Raw genomic sequence first — 19,638 nt, forward strand, 5'->3', positions numbered from 1 at the left:
GTTTACATACCTCATTCCTTGTTGTACATTGAGGAAAGGGCAAAGGATACCATGTTCTAATTATGAAAATGTATCGAACCTCCCTGCACCATGGGTAACAGCTGTGTAGGGTGGGTGGGTCCTGTTTGACATTTGTTGCCATGTAAGAATCTTTCTCATGTCTATTTGAAAGAGATTCTCTGCCCCACACTCAAAGATAATCATTTCAGTTTTATCTATGGAGTTCATGCTTACTATGAATGTTTTTTTTTTAATTCTAAATTATGAGTATTATTAAGAAAGTTAGGGGAGTGGAGAGATGGCTCAGCAGTTAAGAGCACTGACTGCTGTTCCACAGGTTCTGAGTTCAATTCCCAGCAACCACATGGTGGCTCACAAGCATCTGTAATGGGATCTGATGCTCTTCTGGTGTGTCTGAAGACAGCAACAGTGTACTCACATACATAAAATAAATAAAGGGAGGAAGGAAGGAAGAAAGAAAGTTAGAAAGGTAATATACATAAATTCTATCTCCTTAAGTTTTGTGAAATACAAACGTTAGTGCCCTTTCAAAAGAGTAGACTGATAATCTTGCTTAATAAGCCTTTAAGTAATTAGCGGTCAGAATTCTTGTTTGTTTTTTTCTCTTTCTATTTCTTTTATTCATTTTTGTCTTATTTTTGTTTTCTGTATTTAATATGTGCTAGATTATGAAGTCTTTTGTTTTTTGGTCTTCTTTGACATAGGGTTTCTCTGTATATCCTTGGCTGTTCTGGAACTTGTTCTCTCCCTTCTTCCTCTTTCCTTCCCTCCTTCTCTGTCCTTCTCTCTCTCTCCCCCACTTCCTCTTCTTCCCTCCCCTTTCTTGGTTTTTTTTTTTTTTTTTTTGGTTTTTCGACACAGGGTTTCTCTGTGTAGCCCTGGCTGTCCTGGAACTCACTCTGTAGACCAGGCTGGCCTCGATCTCAGAAATCTGCCTGCCACCACTGCCCGGCTTCTTGATTAGTTTTTAAGATAGGGTCTAACTACATAGGCGAGCCAGCCTGAAACTTATACAGTCCTCCTTCTGGAGCCTCCCAAATACTAGAATCATAAGTTGTAATGTCATACCCAAATGATATCTTTTTGTAGCCCAGGCCAGCCTCAAACTTGAGATCTTCCTGCCTCAATCTTCAAGTGCTAGGATTGCAGTTGTGCACCACCATGCCCAGCTGGTCAACGTTTCAGGTTCCTTTTGTTTAGTATTAGTTTGCTTTATCATTTATATATCTTGATTTATTTTGTGGTGGGGACAGGGTGGTGGGTCGGTTAGAGGACAGCCTTCGAGAGTCAGTTCTCTACTTCCACCATGTGGCCCCTAGTAATAGACTGAGGTCATCAGCTGTGCTGGTAAGCACCTTTACCTGCCAGGCCATCTTGCTGCACTGTTTTATGTTTTGAAATGAAGATCTCAGTGTGTTGCCTGGAAGGTCTTCAAAACTGTAGTCCCCCTGTCTCAGACCTACTGAAAGCTGGACTAGCAGGTGAGTACAACCATGCCTCTCCTTTATTCTTTAATGTGCTCTTTGAACCTTTTTGCATTTATTTATTGATTTTACATGTGTGCACACACAAATTCCCATGACACAACAATGAGAACAACTTCTGTGTGTATATTTCAGTCTAACTCAGGTTGTCAGGCACAGCAGATGGAATCACCTTTAGCAGCCCTGTTCTTTATTATGATCTTCATTGGTTATGAATTTCTCCTTGTCATTCATTAAAACTGAGGTGAGATTTTTTTTTCTTTTTTGCAGATTTAGGACCAATAAGCCTCAATTGGTTTGAAGAACTTTCTTCAGAAGCCCCACCATATAATTCTGAACCTCCAGAAGACTCTGAATATAAGCCCCACAATTATGAACCACAGCTGTTTAAAACACCACAGAGAAATCCCTCTTACCATCAGTTTGCTTCAACTCCAATAATCTTCAAAGAAAGAAGACAAACTCTGCCACTAGACCAGTCACCTTTCAAAGAATTAGGTAATTGTAGCTATGAGTGGTGGCACATGCCTTTAATCCTAGCACTAGTGAGGCAGAAACAGGTGGATCTCTGAGTTTGAGGCCAGCCTGGTTTACTTACTAAGTTCACTACAGCCAGAGCTACATACTTTTGAGAAAGGAGAGATCCTATCTCAAAAAAGAAAAAAACAACCAAAGAATTAGTTCACTATAGATTTAACTTGGGTAAATCATGCTATGTGATGGAGGGTACCTAAGCTGGGACTTCAGGCAAAGTTGTATGTAAAATCAGCTCTGTGATGAACTGAGTTCTGTTGTGCAAATCGGTCTTGCTCAACTCTTCCCTAACTGAAGATGGAGATGGTGGAAGTACTACATGATAAACTTTGGTTCAGTGAAATAACTTAAGTATTTAATAAATGCCTCTTTTTAATACATGCCACCAGCTAAGATTTTCTGAATTATGACTTTGATATTCAAAATGACTTGTCTTGATATTTACTAAGCTATATTTCTTCAAGTTATAATAAGGTGGGGATTTTTTTCCCAAGTTTTGTTTGTTTCTTTGTTTGTTTGTTTGTTTGTTTTTTGGTTTTTCGAGACAAAGTTTCTCTGTCTAGCCCTGGCTGTCCTGGAACTCACTCTGTAGACCAGGCTGGCCTTGAACTCAGAAATCTGCCTGCCTCCGCCTCCCAAGTGCTGGGATTAAAGGTGTGTGCCACCACTGCCTGGCAAGGGTGGAGATTTTTTTGTAATCAGTTTCTTGTAAGTATTTTGATACCAGTTTCTGTGACCTAGGTGCCACTTATTTAGTAAAGTTCTGCATTCGTTCAGTCTCTGGAATATTTATTACTTCCTTGACATAGTATGCCCTTTTCTTTGGAGTACTACTTTGTGATATGCTCAGTGAGCATGTCAGACATTATTATAAATGCTATGGATATAGTCAGAAGACAAAAGACAGAATATCTACCAGTTGGTGGTGTGCACTCCTTTGATCCTAGCGTTTGGAGGCAGAGGCAGGTGGATCTCTTAGTTCAAGGCCAGCCCAGCCTACCTAGCAAGTTTTAGGATAGGCAGGGCTATATAGAAAGATTCTGTCTCAAAAAAAGGGGTGTGCAGGGAAACAAACATCTTGTACATGGTTCTGCAGGTTAAACAGCATTTTTTTCAGAGAAGCCAAATGGTTGGGTTACAACCAAGAGTGAAATGCAAAAGGAAAGCATCATAACAGTCATGTCAAATGAGGCCATCAGCCTAGCTTTGTAGTTTGGTAGTGTGTATGTTTTCATCATTTGAAAAGCCCTAGTTTCAGTGTCCAGCATCAAAGAGGAAGGAAGGGAGCAGGGGAAGTTGCAGTCATGAAGCCTTGCTTCTCCACTTGTATTCAGGAGTCTCAAACTGAATGGTGAAAGCTTTTCATAGAATGACAGTCATGTTGGACTAGGTGCCTTCCCTGATGTCATACATAGGGTGCACATATCCCTTGAGATGTATTTCTGTTAAGTTCAAAAAGTAAAAGCTCAAAATGTACAGTGTCTGTATCCTCACTGGATTGTTTTACTGTTTCAGGGAAGGTTGTTGCAAATAGTAAGCACAAAAGTCACGGCAAAAAGAAGGCCAAAACGGACCCTGTGGTGGATGCTGCCAGTCCACCTCTGAGATCTCGTCTTGGTGAAAGGTATGATGGAACTGATGGATATTTTACAAGTGCATAGGACATGTGTTATATGTTTGCTTTCAAGGTCTATTCTCACTGCAGTCCAGGCTGGTTTTGCATACAGAATCCTCTAGCCTTAGCCTCCCACAAGGCTGGGGATTCAGTCATGATCCATCATCATGCATATTGGTTATTAAAATGTGTTCAAGTAAAACATTTTCTTGCATGTGTTTGTTTCACAGAAATAAGCTGTCATCCAGATTGCTTTGGCTGAGTACCTCCTGGAAGAACTTCTATTTTTAAATAATGTATAATAGATTCCTTAATTTAGTAATTTTTATGTTAGAAACATTTACTTTGAGCCAGGTCTGGTAACCCACTCCTGAAATCCTAGGGCAGTAGGAAGCCAGCCCAGGCTAACATAGCAAGCCCTTGTCTCCAAAACCATAAAACCATTAAGCTTCAGTACTCAGTACTCTCTCTGTTGCTGTGTTGTCTTTTTAACCTGAGGCCACTGTTTCATTTTGTCTAGCCCTCTTATGCTGCGATGCACACAGGCAGTACCACAACGAGAAAAGCCAGGTACGAGCACAGGAAATGTTTGTATTTTATTGTCTTTTGAGACCTTCTTTACATCTAAGTTGTACGTATGAGTGTTTTGCCAATGTGTATGTGTATACACTGCCTGCATGCCTGGTGTCCAGAGGCTGGAAGTGAGCTGCTTGTATTGGGTCCTAGGAACACAGGCCTTTTGCAAAAGCGCCAGTGCTCTTAAGTTCTGAGCCATGTCTCTAGCCCTATGGTTTTTATTTGTAGGTTTTAGAAGTGTTAATAAAGATCTAATAATTTTCTGTTTTATTTCACCTGCAGTGGTATCTGGAAGTTTATTTTATACACCAAAACTCGAGGAGGTAAATGTTCTGCTTGGGTTACTTATGGTCTATCAGTTGAGAAGGTGACGGTATGTTTTATCCCTTTGACTTGAGAGTTGAGGTCTGTACTTAGCATACTGTCTGACAGAGGCATTAAGTGATAAAGTGTGAATGAAAAGTTAACCGTCAGTGTTTCTGTAAATTAACGGCTGCATTTCTTTGTAGGGTCAGACACCAAAACATATTTCTGAGAGTCTGGGAGTTGAAGTGGATCCTGATATGTCTTGGACAAGTTCATTAGCTACACCACCAACCCTGAGTTCCACTGTGCTTATAGGTAACAGTGACAAATGTGTACTGGACAGGAAGAGCTGGATGAGACGCTAAGTTGTCATCTCCAATCAGTCTTATGTTAGGAAGAAAATGTGGCAGGGCTGGAGAGATGGCTCAGTGCTTAAGAGCACTGGCTGCTCTTGCAGAGGATCCTGGTTTATTTCTACCATCCACGTGGTGGCTCACAACTGTCCATAGCTCCAGTTCCAGGGGAACTGGTGTCTTTTAGCCTCTACAGACTCCTGCATGCATGTGATGTACATATGTATTTGTAGACAAAACACCCATATACAGAAAATAAAAATACAGGTAAACATGTAAGCAAACATGAATGACACATATTACTGTACAGTAAGTATTTATAGAAAATTTTTGTGTTTTATTTAAAATGCAATCAAAGAGACACATATTTTAGCACTCTGTCATCTATATATGATAACTTCATACACATTTATCGAGCCTTTTTATTTTATTTCACATAAGCAACAAAAGAAGGTATAGTCACTTCGAGCTAAATAGATGAAAACTAAAGTTATTTTGCTGGAATCATCAAGCCATAGTTTGAGGGCTGGCAAGATGGCATAGAAAGTAAAAAGGCTGAAAGCTAGGAAGTGATTAGCATTAATTATGCCTTCCTGTCTGTATCATTGTCTAAATCTCCTTGAGAGCCTTTGAAGACACAACCTTAGAGATCTTTCATCTGCCCCTGTAGAGAACATTAGTATCACCAAACCACATTAAGAAACAGTGTAACAAGCCAGGCAGTGGTGGCGCACGCCTTTAATCTCAGCACTTGGGAGGCAGAGACAGGCGGATTTCTGAGTTCGAGGCCAGCCTGGTCTACAGAGTGAGTTCCAGGACAGCCAAGGCTGTACAGAGAAACCCTGTCTCAAAAAACCAAAAAAAGAAAGAAAGAAAGAAAAAAGAAACAGTGTAACAAGTCAGACTATGTTGATGTTTCTCATTGCTGGCTTTGGTCACATAATTTTCTTTCACATGTATATGTGTGAGGGAGGTGTTCCTGATATTAATTTTATTGTATGATATATAGTCCACTATAGCTAAATTGAATTTTTGTTTTTAGCCCGAGATGAGGAAGCACTTAGAACTGCATTTCCTGTTGACTCTCCTGCTGTAAGTCAGTGTCAGGCTGGTATGCCTTCACTTGATTTTGTTTTGTTAGTGGTTTTTATGCTTTTTAAAAAATATTTTGTTAATTCTGTGAGGTGGCCATTTGTGTATGTAATTAGTTTTGATCATATTCACCCTCTCTGTCTTCCTCCAACTCCCCCATGATCCTCCCCAACATGACCTACTCTCAACTTCATGTATTTTTTTCTTTTTAAAATGATCCCCTGAATCCAATTAGTGCCCCTGGGTGCATATGGATATGGGGCATTGGAGAATGGGGCAGCCTACCAGTGGCCATACCCCCCCCCCCCCCCAGATGACTCTCCCTCCCTCAGTAGCTGTCAATTACCAGTAGCTCCTCTGGTTTTGGTTTGGCAGTTATTGTTCCTTTGGCTTGTGTTTTTGACTTTTTTTGAGATGGGTTATGCTATGCAGTCCTAGCTAGCTAGCCTGAAAGTAGTTGTGTAAATCGTTTTGGCCTCAAGCTTGGGATGATCATCCTACATCTGCTTCTCACATACTACTATTATATGTATGGGTCACTGTGCCTCAGCTATCCTGCATTTTTTAACTGCAGTTTATGATTTTCCAAAGCTTTTGGAGATGTTTCTTAGCATGATCCTTATATACAATTTCTTCCTATAAAATTTGTTCTGTCTTTCTATTTGGTAACAAGTATATATGTGTGTAATGTAAGAGTTATACTAATTAATGATTTTGAACATAATTTCTGCAGACTTTGAAAAGCTGTTTTTCTAACCACAATAACAGTCTGAAAAAGAATGATAGATCTGTCTCCTCTGTAACTGACAGTGAAAACAAAAATCAGCAAGAAGCTTTTAGTCAGGGTAAGTCTATCTATTTAGTTGAGCTACTGATCTGAATTGATGACACTGTTCTTTTCTTAGGGAGAAATGCCACTGCATTTCTTTCTCAACCTCTGAAATATAGAAGATAGAAACTAACTTGATAGATTTCTTTTTGTAGTTGTAGTAGTACAGAATTGACTTGCTACATCTGGATTGATAGTTCTTGGAATAGTAGATTGAATACATAGCACTTTTAAAGGTATACACTTAATTGTATAGAACTGAAAAAAAAATGAGTTATTTAAGATTAGGAATAAAGACTTTCAATCCATTGGGATCCGATTTTAGGAGAAGAGTGACTTGCCAGAAGAACTGGCATTCAGAATAACCTCTTACTGCTGACCTGTGTATTATTTAATGTGAGTGATTTCTGAAAAGAATTGAGAGAATAATATGAATATGGTTGCATTGTAAATGTTATAATGTGCTTTTGTTTTGAATTTTAACAGGATTGGGGGAAATGTTTGGGGATTCATCTGACAAAAGAAATAGCTTCAAAGACTGCCTTAGAAAGCCAATACCAAATGTTCTAGAAGATGGGGAGACAACTGTAGATACTTCCGAAGACGATAGTTTCTCATTATGTTTTCCTAAACGTAGAATCAGAAATCTACAGAAAATGAGAATGGGCAAGACCAGGAAGAAAATTTTCAGTGAAACAAGAACTGATGAATTATGTGAAGAAGCTAGAAGACAAGCTGATGATAAAAACTCATTTACACTTGAAATCGAACCAAGAGATAGTGATCCCTTAGATCCAGGTGTAACAAACCAGAACCCCTTTTACAGCCAGAGTGAGGAAATCTGCAATGAAGCTGAACAATGTTCAGACAGTAGATGGTCTCAGCCAAGCCTATCTGCTCTAAATGAAACTCAGACAGGAAAAATACCCTTACTTCATATTTCTTCTCATAACCAAAATATTTCAGAAGAAGATTTCATAGATATGAAGAAAGAAGGTACTGGCTCTATTACTTCAGAAAATTCTTTTCCTCATATTTCTAGTCTCCCAGAACCAGAAAAGATGTCCAGTGAGGAAACTCTGGTAGATAAGGAACATGAAGGACAGCATCTTGAATCATACAAAGATTCCGTTGCAGGGAAGCAAATGGTGTCTGGAACAAGTCAAATAGCCTGTCTGTCTCAGAATATCAAGAAGTCTATATTCAAGTTGAGAGAGCCACTTGAAGAGACTTTGGGTACTGTTTTCTCAGATAGTATGACCAGCTCAGCCTTTACAGAAGAACATGAAGTCTCTGCAGGTAGATTGGGAATACATACTGCATGCTCACAGAGGGAAGATTCTTTATATCCTAGTTCAGCTGACACTGGAAGCTGGCCAGCCGCTCTCACTGACACTTCTGCAACTGTGAAAAATGCAGGTTTAATATCCACTCTAAAAAATAAAAGAAGAAAGTTTATTTACTCTGTAAGTGATGATGCATCTCATCAAGGAAAAAAACTACAGACACACAGACAGTCAGAGCTTACTAACCGTTCAGCCCAGTTTGAAGCAAGTGTTTTTGAAGTACCACTCACCTTTACAAATGTGAATTCAGGTATTTTTCTTTTTTTCTTCTAATATATATAGTCTCATGGATGAGATTAAATTCTCTTATTTGAATATACTTTAAATTTTTTTTTTTTTTTTAAAGAAACACCTGCTGTCTTTCTGTAGTTTCTCAGATCTCTTTTTGGTTTGGTTTGGTTTTGGTTTTGTGAGAGCCCTGTGTAGCCCTGGCTATCTTGGAACTCAGGCTGGTCTGGAACTCAGATACCCACCTGCCTCTGCTTCCCCAGTGCTTGGATTAAATGTGTGGGGCACTCTGCCTGGTTCTAGGAATCATTTAATCTCAGATGGTACCTATATAGATTATTGTTGAGACTTTGGACTTGGCATTTAGAATTATGTCACTCAAATTTATTAGAGCAATTTGCACCATATATTGTTGACTCTTTGTTTTTTGTTTTTGTTGCATTTGTTTATTGTGTATATGTGTGTGGTCATATGCATGGCACATGGTGTATATGTGGAGGTCAGTGGATTACTTGTCTGAGTCAGTTTTCCTTTTTCACCAGGTGGGTTTTCAGGTCCTCAGGCTTAATGGCAAATCATTCATTGCACCCTAAGCCACCAAGCCATCGTCCTCCCTTTTTACTCTATGCTGGTTTTGAACTTGGCCTTGAGAGATCATCCTGCTTTAGTCTCCCAAGTAGTTGGGACCACAGACATACACCACTGTGTCTTGCTCTATGGCTCCTAAGACAGTTTTCTATCCAAACACATTAGGAACTTGACTACTTAGCTCCTGCTTTAGGGTGTTTAGTATGTAAAAACTGGATAGCTGAAAATAGTGTTTACTTGGGAAGCTGAAGTAGGAGGATTAATTAAGCCTAGGAATTCAAGGCCAGCCTAGGGAACATAAGGAAGATTTCTACTGCTTTCCTCATCTCCATCATGTGAAATCAGTTTTGTCTCCCTGTGAGAAATTGTAAATGACATGGTGAATAGGTAGGTGGTAGTGGTACTAGAGTATCAAAGAGTTGTTTGAGCTCCAGGAGCCCTGGAGTTTATAGATACTTATGCCACACCCAGAATTTTATGGGGATGCTGGGGACCTGGATTCAGGTCTGCATGACAAGTAGTTCACTGACTGAGCTATCTCCTTAGCCTTTTCATGTAGAAATTTAGTAACTTCAGAATTGCAGCCATTCAGGAATCTGTTTTAAATTTGTCGGTCACCCTTTGCTCTTCTTGTACTTCTTTTTTTTTTTTTTTTTTTTTTGGTTTTTTGAGACAGGGTTTCTCTGTGTAGCCCTGGCTGTCCTGGAACTCTGTAGACCAGGCTAGCCTCGAACTCTCGAACCCAGAAATCCGCCTGCCTCTGCCTCCCAAGTGCTGGGATTAAAGGCGTGCGCCACCACCGCCCGGCCTTCTTGTACTTCTTATTTTAAACACTTTAACTTAGGAAAAGCACTGAGTGGATGCAATTAATCCTACTTTAACTTGTCCCATCACTCTGTATTCTTATGCTTAGGTATGCCAGATTCTTCTGTCAAAAAAAGCTGTTTACTGAATGATTCTGAAGAGCCATCTTTGTCCTTGACCAACTCTTTTGGGACTGCTGCAAGTAAAGAAATTAGTTATATTCATGCATTGACATCTCAGGATCTTAATGACAAAGAAGCAATAGTCAGTGAAGAAAATCCACAGCCATATCCAGCCCTAGAAGCTGACTTTCTGTCATGCTTGCCAGAAAGACCTTGTGAAAATGATCAAAAAAGTCCAAAAGTTTCTGACAGGAAAGAAGTCTTAGTCTCAGCATGTCTTCCTGCAGGAAGGCATGCAGCAGCAGTGCAACTTAGCAGCATTAGCTTTGAATCACAGGAAAACCCTCTCGGTGGCCTCAACAGAACAAGTACTCTTAAATTAACTCCCAGCTCAAAGCCACCTCTGTCAAAGGCAGTTGTGGTTTCTAGAGGGAAAATGTGTAGAATGCCAGAGAAAATGCAATGTGAGAGTTGTAAAGATAATATTGAATTAAGCAATGAAATGTGTGTCTTAAGGGAAAATTCTAAAACCTCTGAGCTTCTGCCACCTGGAGGATATATAATAGAAGTGTCCTCTTCAGTGAAGTCACAGTTCAATCAAAATGCAAAAATAGCAGTCATACAAAAGGACCAGAAAGACTCATCTTTTATTTCAGAAGTAACAGTCAATATGAATTCTGAAGAACTTTTCCCAGACAACGAGAATAATTTTGCTTTTCAAGTAACCAATGAAAGCAATAAGCCTGATTTAGGAAGTGCTGTGGAACTCCAGGAAGAAGACCTCAGCCATGCAAAAAGGCTCAAGAACTCTCCCATGGCAGTAGATGGAGCCTTAGATGATGAGCATGCAGCCCAAGTGTTGATTACAAAGGACTCGGATTCATTGGCTGTGGTCCATGATTGTATAGAGAAGAGCAGAAATATTATAGAGCAGCATCAGAAAGGAACCACAGACAAAGATTTCAAGTTGAATTCCTCCTTGGATATGAAATCGGATGGGAACAATGATTATTCAGACAAATGGTCAGGGTTTTTTGATCCAGTCCTGAACCATAATTTTGGAGGTAGCTTCAGAACAGCTTCCAATAAAGAAATAAAACTTTCAGAGCATAATGTCAAGAAAAGCAAAATGTTCTTCAAAGATATTGAAGAACAGTATCCTACTAGTTTAGCTTGTATTGACATTGTTAATACCCTTCCATTAGCAAAACAGAAGAGACTAAGTGAACCTCATACATTTGATTTGAAATCAGTTACTACTGTATCTATACCGTCTCATAGTCAATCATCTGTTTCTCATGAAGATACTCACACAACACCTCAGATGTTATGTTCAAAGCAAGATTTTCATTCAAATCATAATTTAACGCCCAGCCAAAAAGCAGAAATTACAGAACTTTCTACTATTTTGGAAGAATCAGGAAGTCAGTTTGAATTCACACAGTTTGGAAAGCCAAGCCACATAGCACAGAATAATACATCTGAAGTGCCTGGAAACCAGATGGTTGTAAGTACTGCTTCTGAGGAGTGGAAAGATGTTGATCTTCATCTCCCAGTGGACCCCTCCTCTGTAGATCAGACAGATCACAGCAAGCAATTTGAAGGTTTGGCTGGAGTTAAACAAAGCTTTCCTCACCTGTTCGGAGACACTTATAACAGAAATACATCTTGTTTTTTACCAAATATAAATGAAAAGGAGTTTGGAGGATTTTGTTCTGCTCTTGGCACAAAACTTAGTGTGTCTAATGAGGCTCTGAGAAAAGCTATGAAACTGTTCAGTGACATTGAAAATATTAGTGAGGAGCCTTCTGCAAAAGTAGGACCAAGAGGATTCTCTTCAAGTTCACATCATGATTCAGTGTTTAAGATAAAGAAACAAAACACTGATAAAAGTTTTAATGAGAAATCTAGTAAGTGCCAAGTAACATTACAAAATAATATTGAAATGACTACCTGTGTTTTTGTTGACAAAAGTCCTGAAAATTATGTAATGAATACAAAACATGAAGATAACAACTATACTGGCTCTCAAAGAAATGATGGTAGTAAATCAAGTACAAGTGACACAGTTTATATTCATAAAGGTGACAGTGATTTACCTTGTGCTGCTGATCAAGGCAATAAATATCCTGAGTCAAGTACCCAGTATGTGAGGGAGGAAAACACACAAATTAAGGAAAGTGTATCAGATTTAACATGTTTGGAAGTCATGAAAACTGAGGAAACATGTCATATGAAATCTTCAGGTAAAGAACAATTACCTTCAGATAAGATGGAACAAAACATAAAAGAGTTTAATATATCCTTTCAGACTGCAAGCGGGAAAAATATCAGAGTCTCTAAAGAGTCATTAAATAAAAGTGTGGATATTTTTAATCAAGAAACAGAGGAAATGACCGTCATTTCAGATTCTTTGAATTCTAAAATTCTTTGTGGCATAAATAAGGACAAAATGCGTATTTCATGTCACAAGAATGCTATCAGTATTAAAAAGGTCTTTGAAGAACATTTTCCAATTGGAACTGTCAGTCAATTACCAGCTCTTCAGCAGTATCCTGAATATGAAATAGAAAATATCAAAGAACCTACTCTGTTGAGTTTTTATACAGCTAGTGGGAAAAAAGTCAAAATCATGCAGGAATCTTTGGACAAAGTGAAAAACCTTTTTGATGAGACACAATATGTTAGTTTTAATCATCAAGAAACAAAATCCCTAAAGAACAGAGAGGACTATAAAGAAGGACTTACATTAGCATATGAGAAAATTGAAGTATCTGCCTCAAAATGTGAAGAAATACAGAACTTTGTCTCTAAGGAGACTGAAATGCTACCCCAGCAAAATGATCATATGTATAGGCAAACTGAAAATGTCACAACATCAAATGGTACCTCTTCCAAAGTACATGAAAACATAGAAAATAAAATAGAAACTGAAGATTTTGCTTTGGCATGTTATATGGGGGACGGTAGAAAAACTTGTGTCAGAGAGTCTTCTCTATCCAAAGGCAGAAAATGGCTTAGAGAACAGGGTGATAAGCTTGGAACAAGAAATACTATCAAAATCGAATGTGTAAAGGAACACACTGAAGATTTTGCAAGAAATGCCTCATATGAACGTAGTTTAGTCATTATCAGAACTGAAATTGATACAAATCATGTCTCTGAAAACCAAGCTTCAACTCTCTTTAGTGACCCTAGTGTGTGTCACAGCTATCTATCCCATTCTAGTTTTTGTCATCATGATGATATACATGATTCAGGATGTTTCTTTAAAAATACAATTGCTTCTGATGTTCAGCCAGACATGAAGAATGCTGAAGGCAATGCCATTTCTCACAAAGTATCTGCTACAAAAGAAAGAAATCTACATTCACAAACTGTAAATGAAGATTGTGTTCAGAAACTAGAGACTAATGCTTCACCACATGCAAATAAGAATGTAGTCATTGACTCAGCTATGCTGGATTCAAGGAATTGTAAGGTAGGCTCACCCGTATTCATTACTGCTCATTCACAAGAAACTGTAAGAACAAAAGAGATATTCACAGATAACTGCAATAAAATAATCGAGCAAAACAGAGAGAGTAAACCAGACACTTGCCATACAAGCTGTCACAAAGCATTGTATGATTCAGAGGATTTTATATGTCCTAGCTCTTCAGGTGATATTGCCATAAACTCACATAAGGCTATTTTTTATCCTCAGAATGAACAAATTTTACAGAATAGCCAAAGTGTGTCTGGACTGAAGAAAGCTGCAACACCACCTGTTAGTTTGGGAACTTGGGATACATGTAAATCTAGAAGAGAACCTCCCGAGGCAGTCCATCCTTCACGCACTTACGGGATTTTTAGCACAGCAAGTGGAAAAGCTGTACAAGTATCAGATGCTTCATTAGAAAAGGCAAGGCAAGTGTTTTCTGAGATGGATGGTGATACTACACAGTTGTCTTCCATGACCTCACTGGAAAGTAATGAAAAATCACATCAATCTGTGAAAAGAGAAAACTCGGTGGTGCATAACACCCAGGGTGTATTGTCACCCCCAAAAACCCTCCCAGGCAATGTCAGTTCATCTGTATTCTCTGGATTTAGCACTGCAGGTGGAAAACTGGTCACAGTGTCAGAAAGTGCCTTACAGAAAGTTAAAGGAATGTTAGAGGAATTTGATTTGATCAGAACTGAACATACTTTCCAACATTCACCTGCACCTGAAGACATATCAAAAATACTTCCTCAACCTTGTGTTGAAAACAGAACCCCAGAATACCCTGTAAACTCTAAATTGCAGAAAACCTACAATGATAAATCCAGCTTACCAAGTAACTATAAAGAAAGTGGTTCTTCTGGCAATACTCAATCTATTGAAGTTTCTCCTCAGCTCTCTCAGATGGGAAGAAAGCAAGACACACAGTTGGTATTAGGAACAAAAGAGTCCCATAGTAAAGCTAATCTTTTGGAAAAAGAAACCTTACCCCAAAACATAAAAGTAGAAACTGATGAAATGAAAACATTTTCTGATGTTCCCGTGAAAACAAATATAGGAGAATGTTACTCCAAAGAGCCAGAGAACTATTTTGAAACAGAAGCAGTGGAGATTGCCAAAGCTTTTATGGAAGATGATGAGCTAACAGATTCTGAACAGATTCATGCCAAATGCTCACTGTTTACATGCCCCCAAAACGAGGTTTTGTTAAATTCGAGAACTAGGAAAAGAGGAGGAGTGGCTGTTGACACAGTTGGTAAGGATTTACTTTTGCTTTGGTCTGCTGGTCTCTCAAGTGTTTCATCCTCAATAGTCTCATAGGTTACAGTGTTAAATACTATCTCCCCACTCCCACCCCCACCCCCACCCCGTGGAGTTTGGAAGACAGTGATTTAGAACTTGGTATCTGTAAGTCTGTACCAAAAAGCCATATTTTAAGGATCATTAGTGTACTTTTAGTTGGGGTTAAATTATGCTAAGAAGTTTTATTTTCAACAAAGCTAGTGAAATGTTAATATTTCCCATGTGTGTAAAGAAGTTCCAATGCTGGCAGTTAGAAGCTGGTTTCTAGTATAGCCCCATGGCTTAATTAGTACTGTGTATGACTTAGTTACTGTACTCTTCATGTGTTACCTCACTTTTCTGAGCCTGTTCCCATATCCATAAAGTGTAGTTAATCCCTCTTGCAAGGTAATTGTAGATAAAATGTTTAGTATTACCAGGCATGGTATTTGATAGCTGTAATACCAGCATTCAAGAACCTAAGGCAGGAGGATTGTTAAGTTCAAGGCAGCCTGGGTTAAATATCATGATCCTGTCTCAAAAATATCCATCAATTAATTGATTAAATGTTTAAAATCACAAAATTTAAAATAAGTTACTCAACAGTGAACCTGACATGTTACTCACCTAGGCAGAGAACTTACTGACTTACTGTTTGCTTGTTTCTTTCACAAATATTCTAAACACAGTTTAATAATAAATAATGTCCTCTTGTTTTTAGAATTATATATATATATATATATATATATATATATATATATATAATATATATATATATATGATTTTCCTGCATGTATGTCTTTGTACCGTGTACATGCCTGGTATCTGACAGAAGAGGGTATTGGATCCCCTAGAACAGGTGTTATAAAGAGCAGCAAGCTGCCACATGGGTTCTGGGAACATTTCCTCTGGGGGATTATTAGTGCTCTTAACCACCGAGCCGTCTCTCTGGTCTCGTACTGTTCTCAGTACTATTGGACTATATTCTAATTTCTCATTTAAATGTCTAATGATTCAGTGAAACTATTAGGTTAATACACAGTGAGCATGTTTTGGTAGTATCTCAGGCTAGAAAGAATCTTTAAACATTCAATTAGTTGACATTGGCAATCATGATCAATTTCAAAACTAACATTCCAACGCTCATGTGGGTGATTTAAAAGACATTGGCTCTCTTTACAAGCTTGTGGACTCAATGTTGGAATAATTATATATCTTCTTGTCTAGTCCCACCATATTGTAGAGTGATGTCTGGAAGTTAGTTTATTATAAGCCATCCTGCCAGAAACAGGTTTACTTCAACGAGTATTATACAGGTCACATTCTGTATGAGCAAATTTAACTTTATAATACTTTATCTGTGGGGTTTTGTTTTGTTTCATTGTTTATTATGTATAAGTCAATACTTTAGTTATAAAAGGAGAAATCTAGGCTTTTAAAAGGTAAAACTGATATAACTACAAATATGTGTGGAACTTTCTTTTTAGGACAACCCCCAATCAAAAGAAGCTTAGTAAATGAATTTGACAGGATAATAGAAAGTAAAGGAAAATCCTTAACGCCTTCAAAAAGCACTCCAGATGGTAAATTTGTTTTTATTCATTTTTTTTTCCTGAAGAAGTACTCTTCATGTTTTTCTTACACTTTCCTCTCTTGATTCATTTGCGTGTACAGAATGGTTTAATTGTTAAACTTTTGGTGTATTTGGTATATGGATGATTCATCCATAATGCCTACTAGGGCACTGACAAAGCTGTAGTTGTAGAGTGTAAGATGCTTATGAAATAGTGACTTTAGACTTAATGAAAGTGGTAAATGATCTACACCATTTCATCAGAGTCACATGATCGCTGCTACCAAATGAGGTAGGCATTTCTCAGCCGTGATTTGACTCAATCCTTAACTACATATGCCTTGCCTCTTAGACCATTACAGTCTTTTGACTTCTATTTTTTTTTTTTACCTTTGTTTGTCTGTCTGTCTGTTTTTCAAGACAAGGTGTGTAGCCCTTGCTTCATGGAACTCATTTTGTAGACCAGACTGGCCTAGAACTCACAGAGATCCACCTGCCTCTGCCACCCGGGAACTGGGGTTAAAGGTGTGTGCCACTACTACCTGGTTTAACTTACTTTTTCTTTTTTCTTTTTGAATTTTTTAAAAAATTTATTCATTTTTATTATGTATACAGCTTTCTGCATGTATGCCTGCAGCCCCAAAGAGAGCCCCAGATCTCATTACAGATGGTTATGAGCCACCATGTGGTTGCTGGGAATTGAACTCAGGACCTCTGGAAGAGCAGTCAGTGCTCTTTAACCTCTGAGTCATATCTCCAGCCCTTCCCCACCCTGCCCCCAGCTTAACTTTTTGTATTTAAAATAAAATCAAAAAACCTATTTAGTATCCATGTATATAAGTGCAGTGCCAGAGGAGGCCAGGGCCATCAGATTCCTGGAGGTAGAGTTACCTTCAGCCGTGTGCTGGGAATTCAACTCAGGTCCTGTGCAAGAGCAGTCACTTCCTATGAGCCATCTCCCCAGCTCCAAGTTGACACACTTCATTACCCAACATTCAACCACCTTTGTCACTAATAGACTTTTTAGTCTGAAAAGTCTTTTTTTTTAATTTACTTTTTTTTAAAGATTTATTTATTTATATGAGTATACCATAGCTGTCTTCAGACACACCAGAAGAGGGTATCAGATCCCATCACAGGTGGTTGTGAGCCACCATGTGGTTGCTGGGAACTGAACTCAGGACCTTTGGAAGAGCAGTCAGTGCTCTTAACCACTGAGCCATCGCTCCAGCCCCTGAAAAGTCTTAAATATTTGAAAATATGCAGACCAGACACAAACTTCTCTAAATTCTAATTTTCACTTAAAAGCTAAATTTTACCCCAGACAAAAATATTGTTACTATTGTCCTTGTAAGTAATTGTCCTAGTAAATACAACCTTATTTCATTTATTTAAGAAAAACCTCAGGCTGCTAAAGTGGTTTCAGCTGGTAAAAGCACCTGCCACCCCAAAGCCTGATGATGTGAGTTCAATCCCAGTGCACCACATTTTAGGACAGCACTGACTTCTGAAAGTTGTCCTCTCACCTTCTCCTGCGTACACTGCCCCGCCCCACACATGTACATACATGGGTGCACACACATGTACACATACATGCACAATAATAAGTAAAATTAATTCTAATAAAAAATTACTGAATACCCAAATCTTCATAACTAGTATTGCTTATTTTCTCAAGTACCCATGGTAATCTTGTGGCAAAAGAGTAGCTACTATGTGTCAGCCTAACTGAAAATAAACTGTCTCAAGATACATGTGACTTCTATAGGCAGATGTACAAGCTGCTCAGATGTTCTCCTGTACAGTGAACAGGTATACGTAGTAGTTCTGATGGTGGGGCCTTATAAGATCGTTGTGGGTACTTAGACCACCCTTAGAATTACCTTTCTGTAGAATAGATGTAGTTGGTTCAAATATAGAGGCATAAGGATTCTGGGTCTGGGGAGTTAGCTTAGTGATTAAGAGCACTTCCTGTTCTTGGAAAGGATCCAGGTTTAAATTCCCAGCATCCACATGGAGGCTCCCCACCTCCTCAGGCACCAGACATGGTTCACAGACATACATGCGGGCAAAACACTCATGCACATAAAAAAGAATTTTTTGCAATTCTTAGCCTTATAAATCCTTAAAGAAGTATTATTGTGCTGTGTTTTCCTGTCAGAATAATTCTGCATGTGCAGAATTGATAGGTTTTGTTTATTTCTTTCCAGCTTTAGGATTTTTGTATTATTTTATTTTATCTGTATTTGTATTTTACCTGCATGTATGTATGTGTACCATGTATGTGCCTGCTGTGTGGCAGCCAGAAGAAGACATTGGATTCCCTTGTAACTGGAGACAGTTGTGAGCCACCACGTAGGTGCTGGGAATTGAACCCTGGTCCTCTGCAAGAGCAGCTAGTGCTGAGCCATCTCTCCATCTTCCAGTTTTCTTATTCTTTAATTTTACATTGGAGCAAACAAAACATTTGTATAACTCATTCATAAATGCTGTAGAAAGCTATACTTGGAGAAGTCTTAAATACAACCCAGTCATACTCCAGGCTAATCTCCAGTTTCCCTACCTCCTACTCCATGGTTTGCTGTTTATCTTTAGAAACATTTTATAATATCTGTCTGCAGTTTCAGACCTTGCTTGCTTTTTTTATTTTTATTTTTTTAACAGTTTCTATAGAAGCTCTCAAAAATTGCCAATGCCAACTATATTTCAAGTCATCATGGCAGGGTATTGGGAAAAGTTTTCAGTTAGGTATAATTGCACCTCAGATAAACCTCACTGGCTGTAGCACTGTCAATGTGCAAAGTTAGGGAATGCCGCTTAGTGAATATGTAAATGTCTTTCTTACTCATTTGCATGGTTGCATAATACTTGATCATGTGGCTGTTTATTCAGTTAATCCCTAATTAGTGGACAAATTGTAGGTCTAATAGCCATAAATTACATATTGAGAATGAATATTATCTAAAGCTTTGCTTCTGAACCTTCATAAAACCACACTTTAGAGATGATATTTACACTGGCTATGAGCTAACTGTAATGATTACTAACATCAGGACTAAATTTAAAACTGATTTCTCTGAGCTTTGAAATGTTGGTTTTTTTGTTTTGTTTTGTTTTGTTTTTGTTTTTGAGATAGGGTTTCTCTGTGTAGACCTGGCTGTCCTGGAACTCACTCTGTAGACCAGGCTGGCCTCGAACTCAGAAATCCACCTGCCTCTGCCTTCCAAGTGCTGGGATTAAAGGCGTGTGCCACCACTGCCCGGCTTGGTTATTTTGTTTATAGTTATAATTAGTTTGATTTGCAAGTTCTGTATACTTGATAATTATTTATTAAATATCCATAATGTGTATTGAAAACTTCAGTGTCTTAACAAAATTTTGTGAACACTTACAATAATG

General features: G+C 38.4%; 1 protein-coding gene and 1 non-coding gene across 2 annotated transcripts in view; one reads left to right on the plus strand and one right to left on the minus strand.

The window, feature by feature from the left end:
• Window positions 1-19,638, plus strand: part of Brca2 (BRCA2 DNA repair associated) — a 44,006-nt gene that overhangs the window by 2,230 nt on the left and 22,138 nt on the right. Inside the window, exons 3-12 of the mRNA XM_028779741.1 lie at window positions 1,776-2,003; window positions 3,555-3,663; window positions 4,175-4,224; window positions 4,513-4,553; window positions 4,740-4,851; window positions 5,932-5,981; window positions 6,715-6,826; window positions 7,297-8,406; window positions 9,886-14,640; window positions 16,154-16,249. Coding sequence (XP_028635574.1) covers window positions 1,776-2,003; window positions 3,555-3,663; window positions 4,175-4,224; window positions 4,513-4,553; window positions 4,740-4,851; window positions 5,932-5,981; window positions 6,715-6,826; window positions 7,297-8,406; window positions 9,886-14,640; window positions 16,154-16,249 — 6,663 coding nt within the window. The remainder of the gene's footprint in view (window positions 1-1,775; window positions 2,004-3,554; window positions 3,664-4,174; window positions 4,225-4,512; window positions 4,554-4,739; window positions 4,852-5,931; window positions 5,982-6,714; window positions 6,827-7,296; window positions 8,407-9,885; window positions 14,641-16,153; window positions 16,250-19,638) is intronic.
• On the minus strand, window positions 18,904-19,044 carry LOC114631489. Its single transcript, XR_003712972.1, has one exon. It is a non-coding gene; the product is annotated as a U4 spliceosomal RNA (small nuclear RNA).

The sequence above is a fragment of the Grammomys surdaster genome, unplaced genomic scaffold (genome assembly GCF_004785775.1).
Source record: "Grammomys surdaster isolate TR1022 unplaced genomic scaffold, NIH_TR_1.0 362, whole genome shotgun sequence".
Taxonomy (NCBI): Eukaryota; Metazoa; Chordata; class Mammalia; order Rodentia; family Muridae; genus Grammomys; species Grammomys surdaster.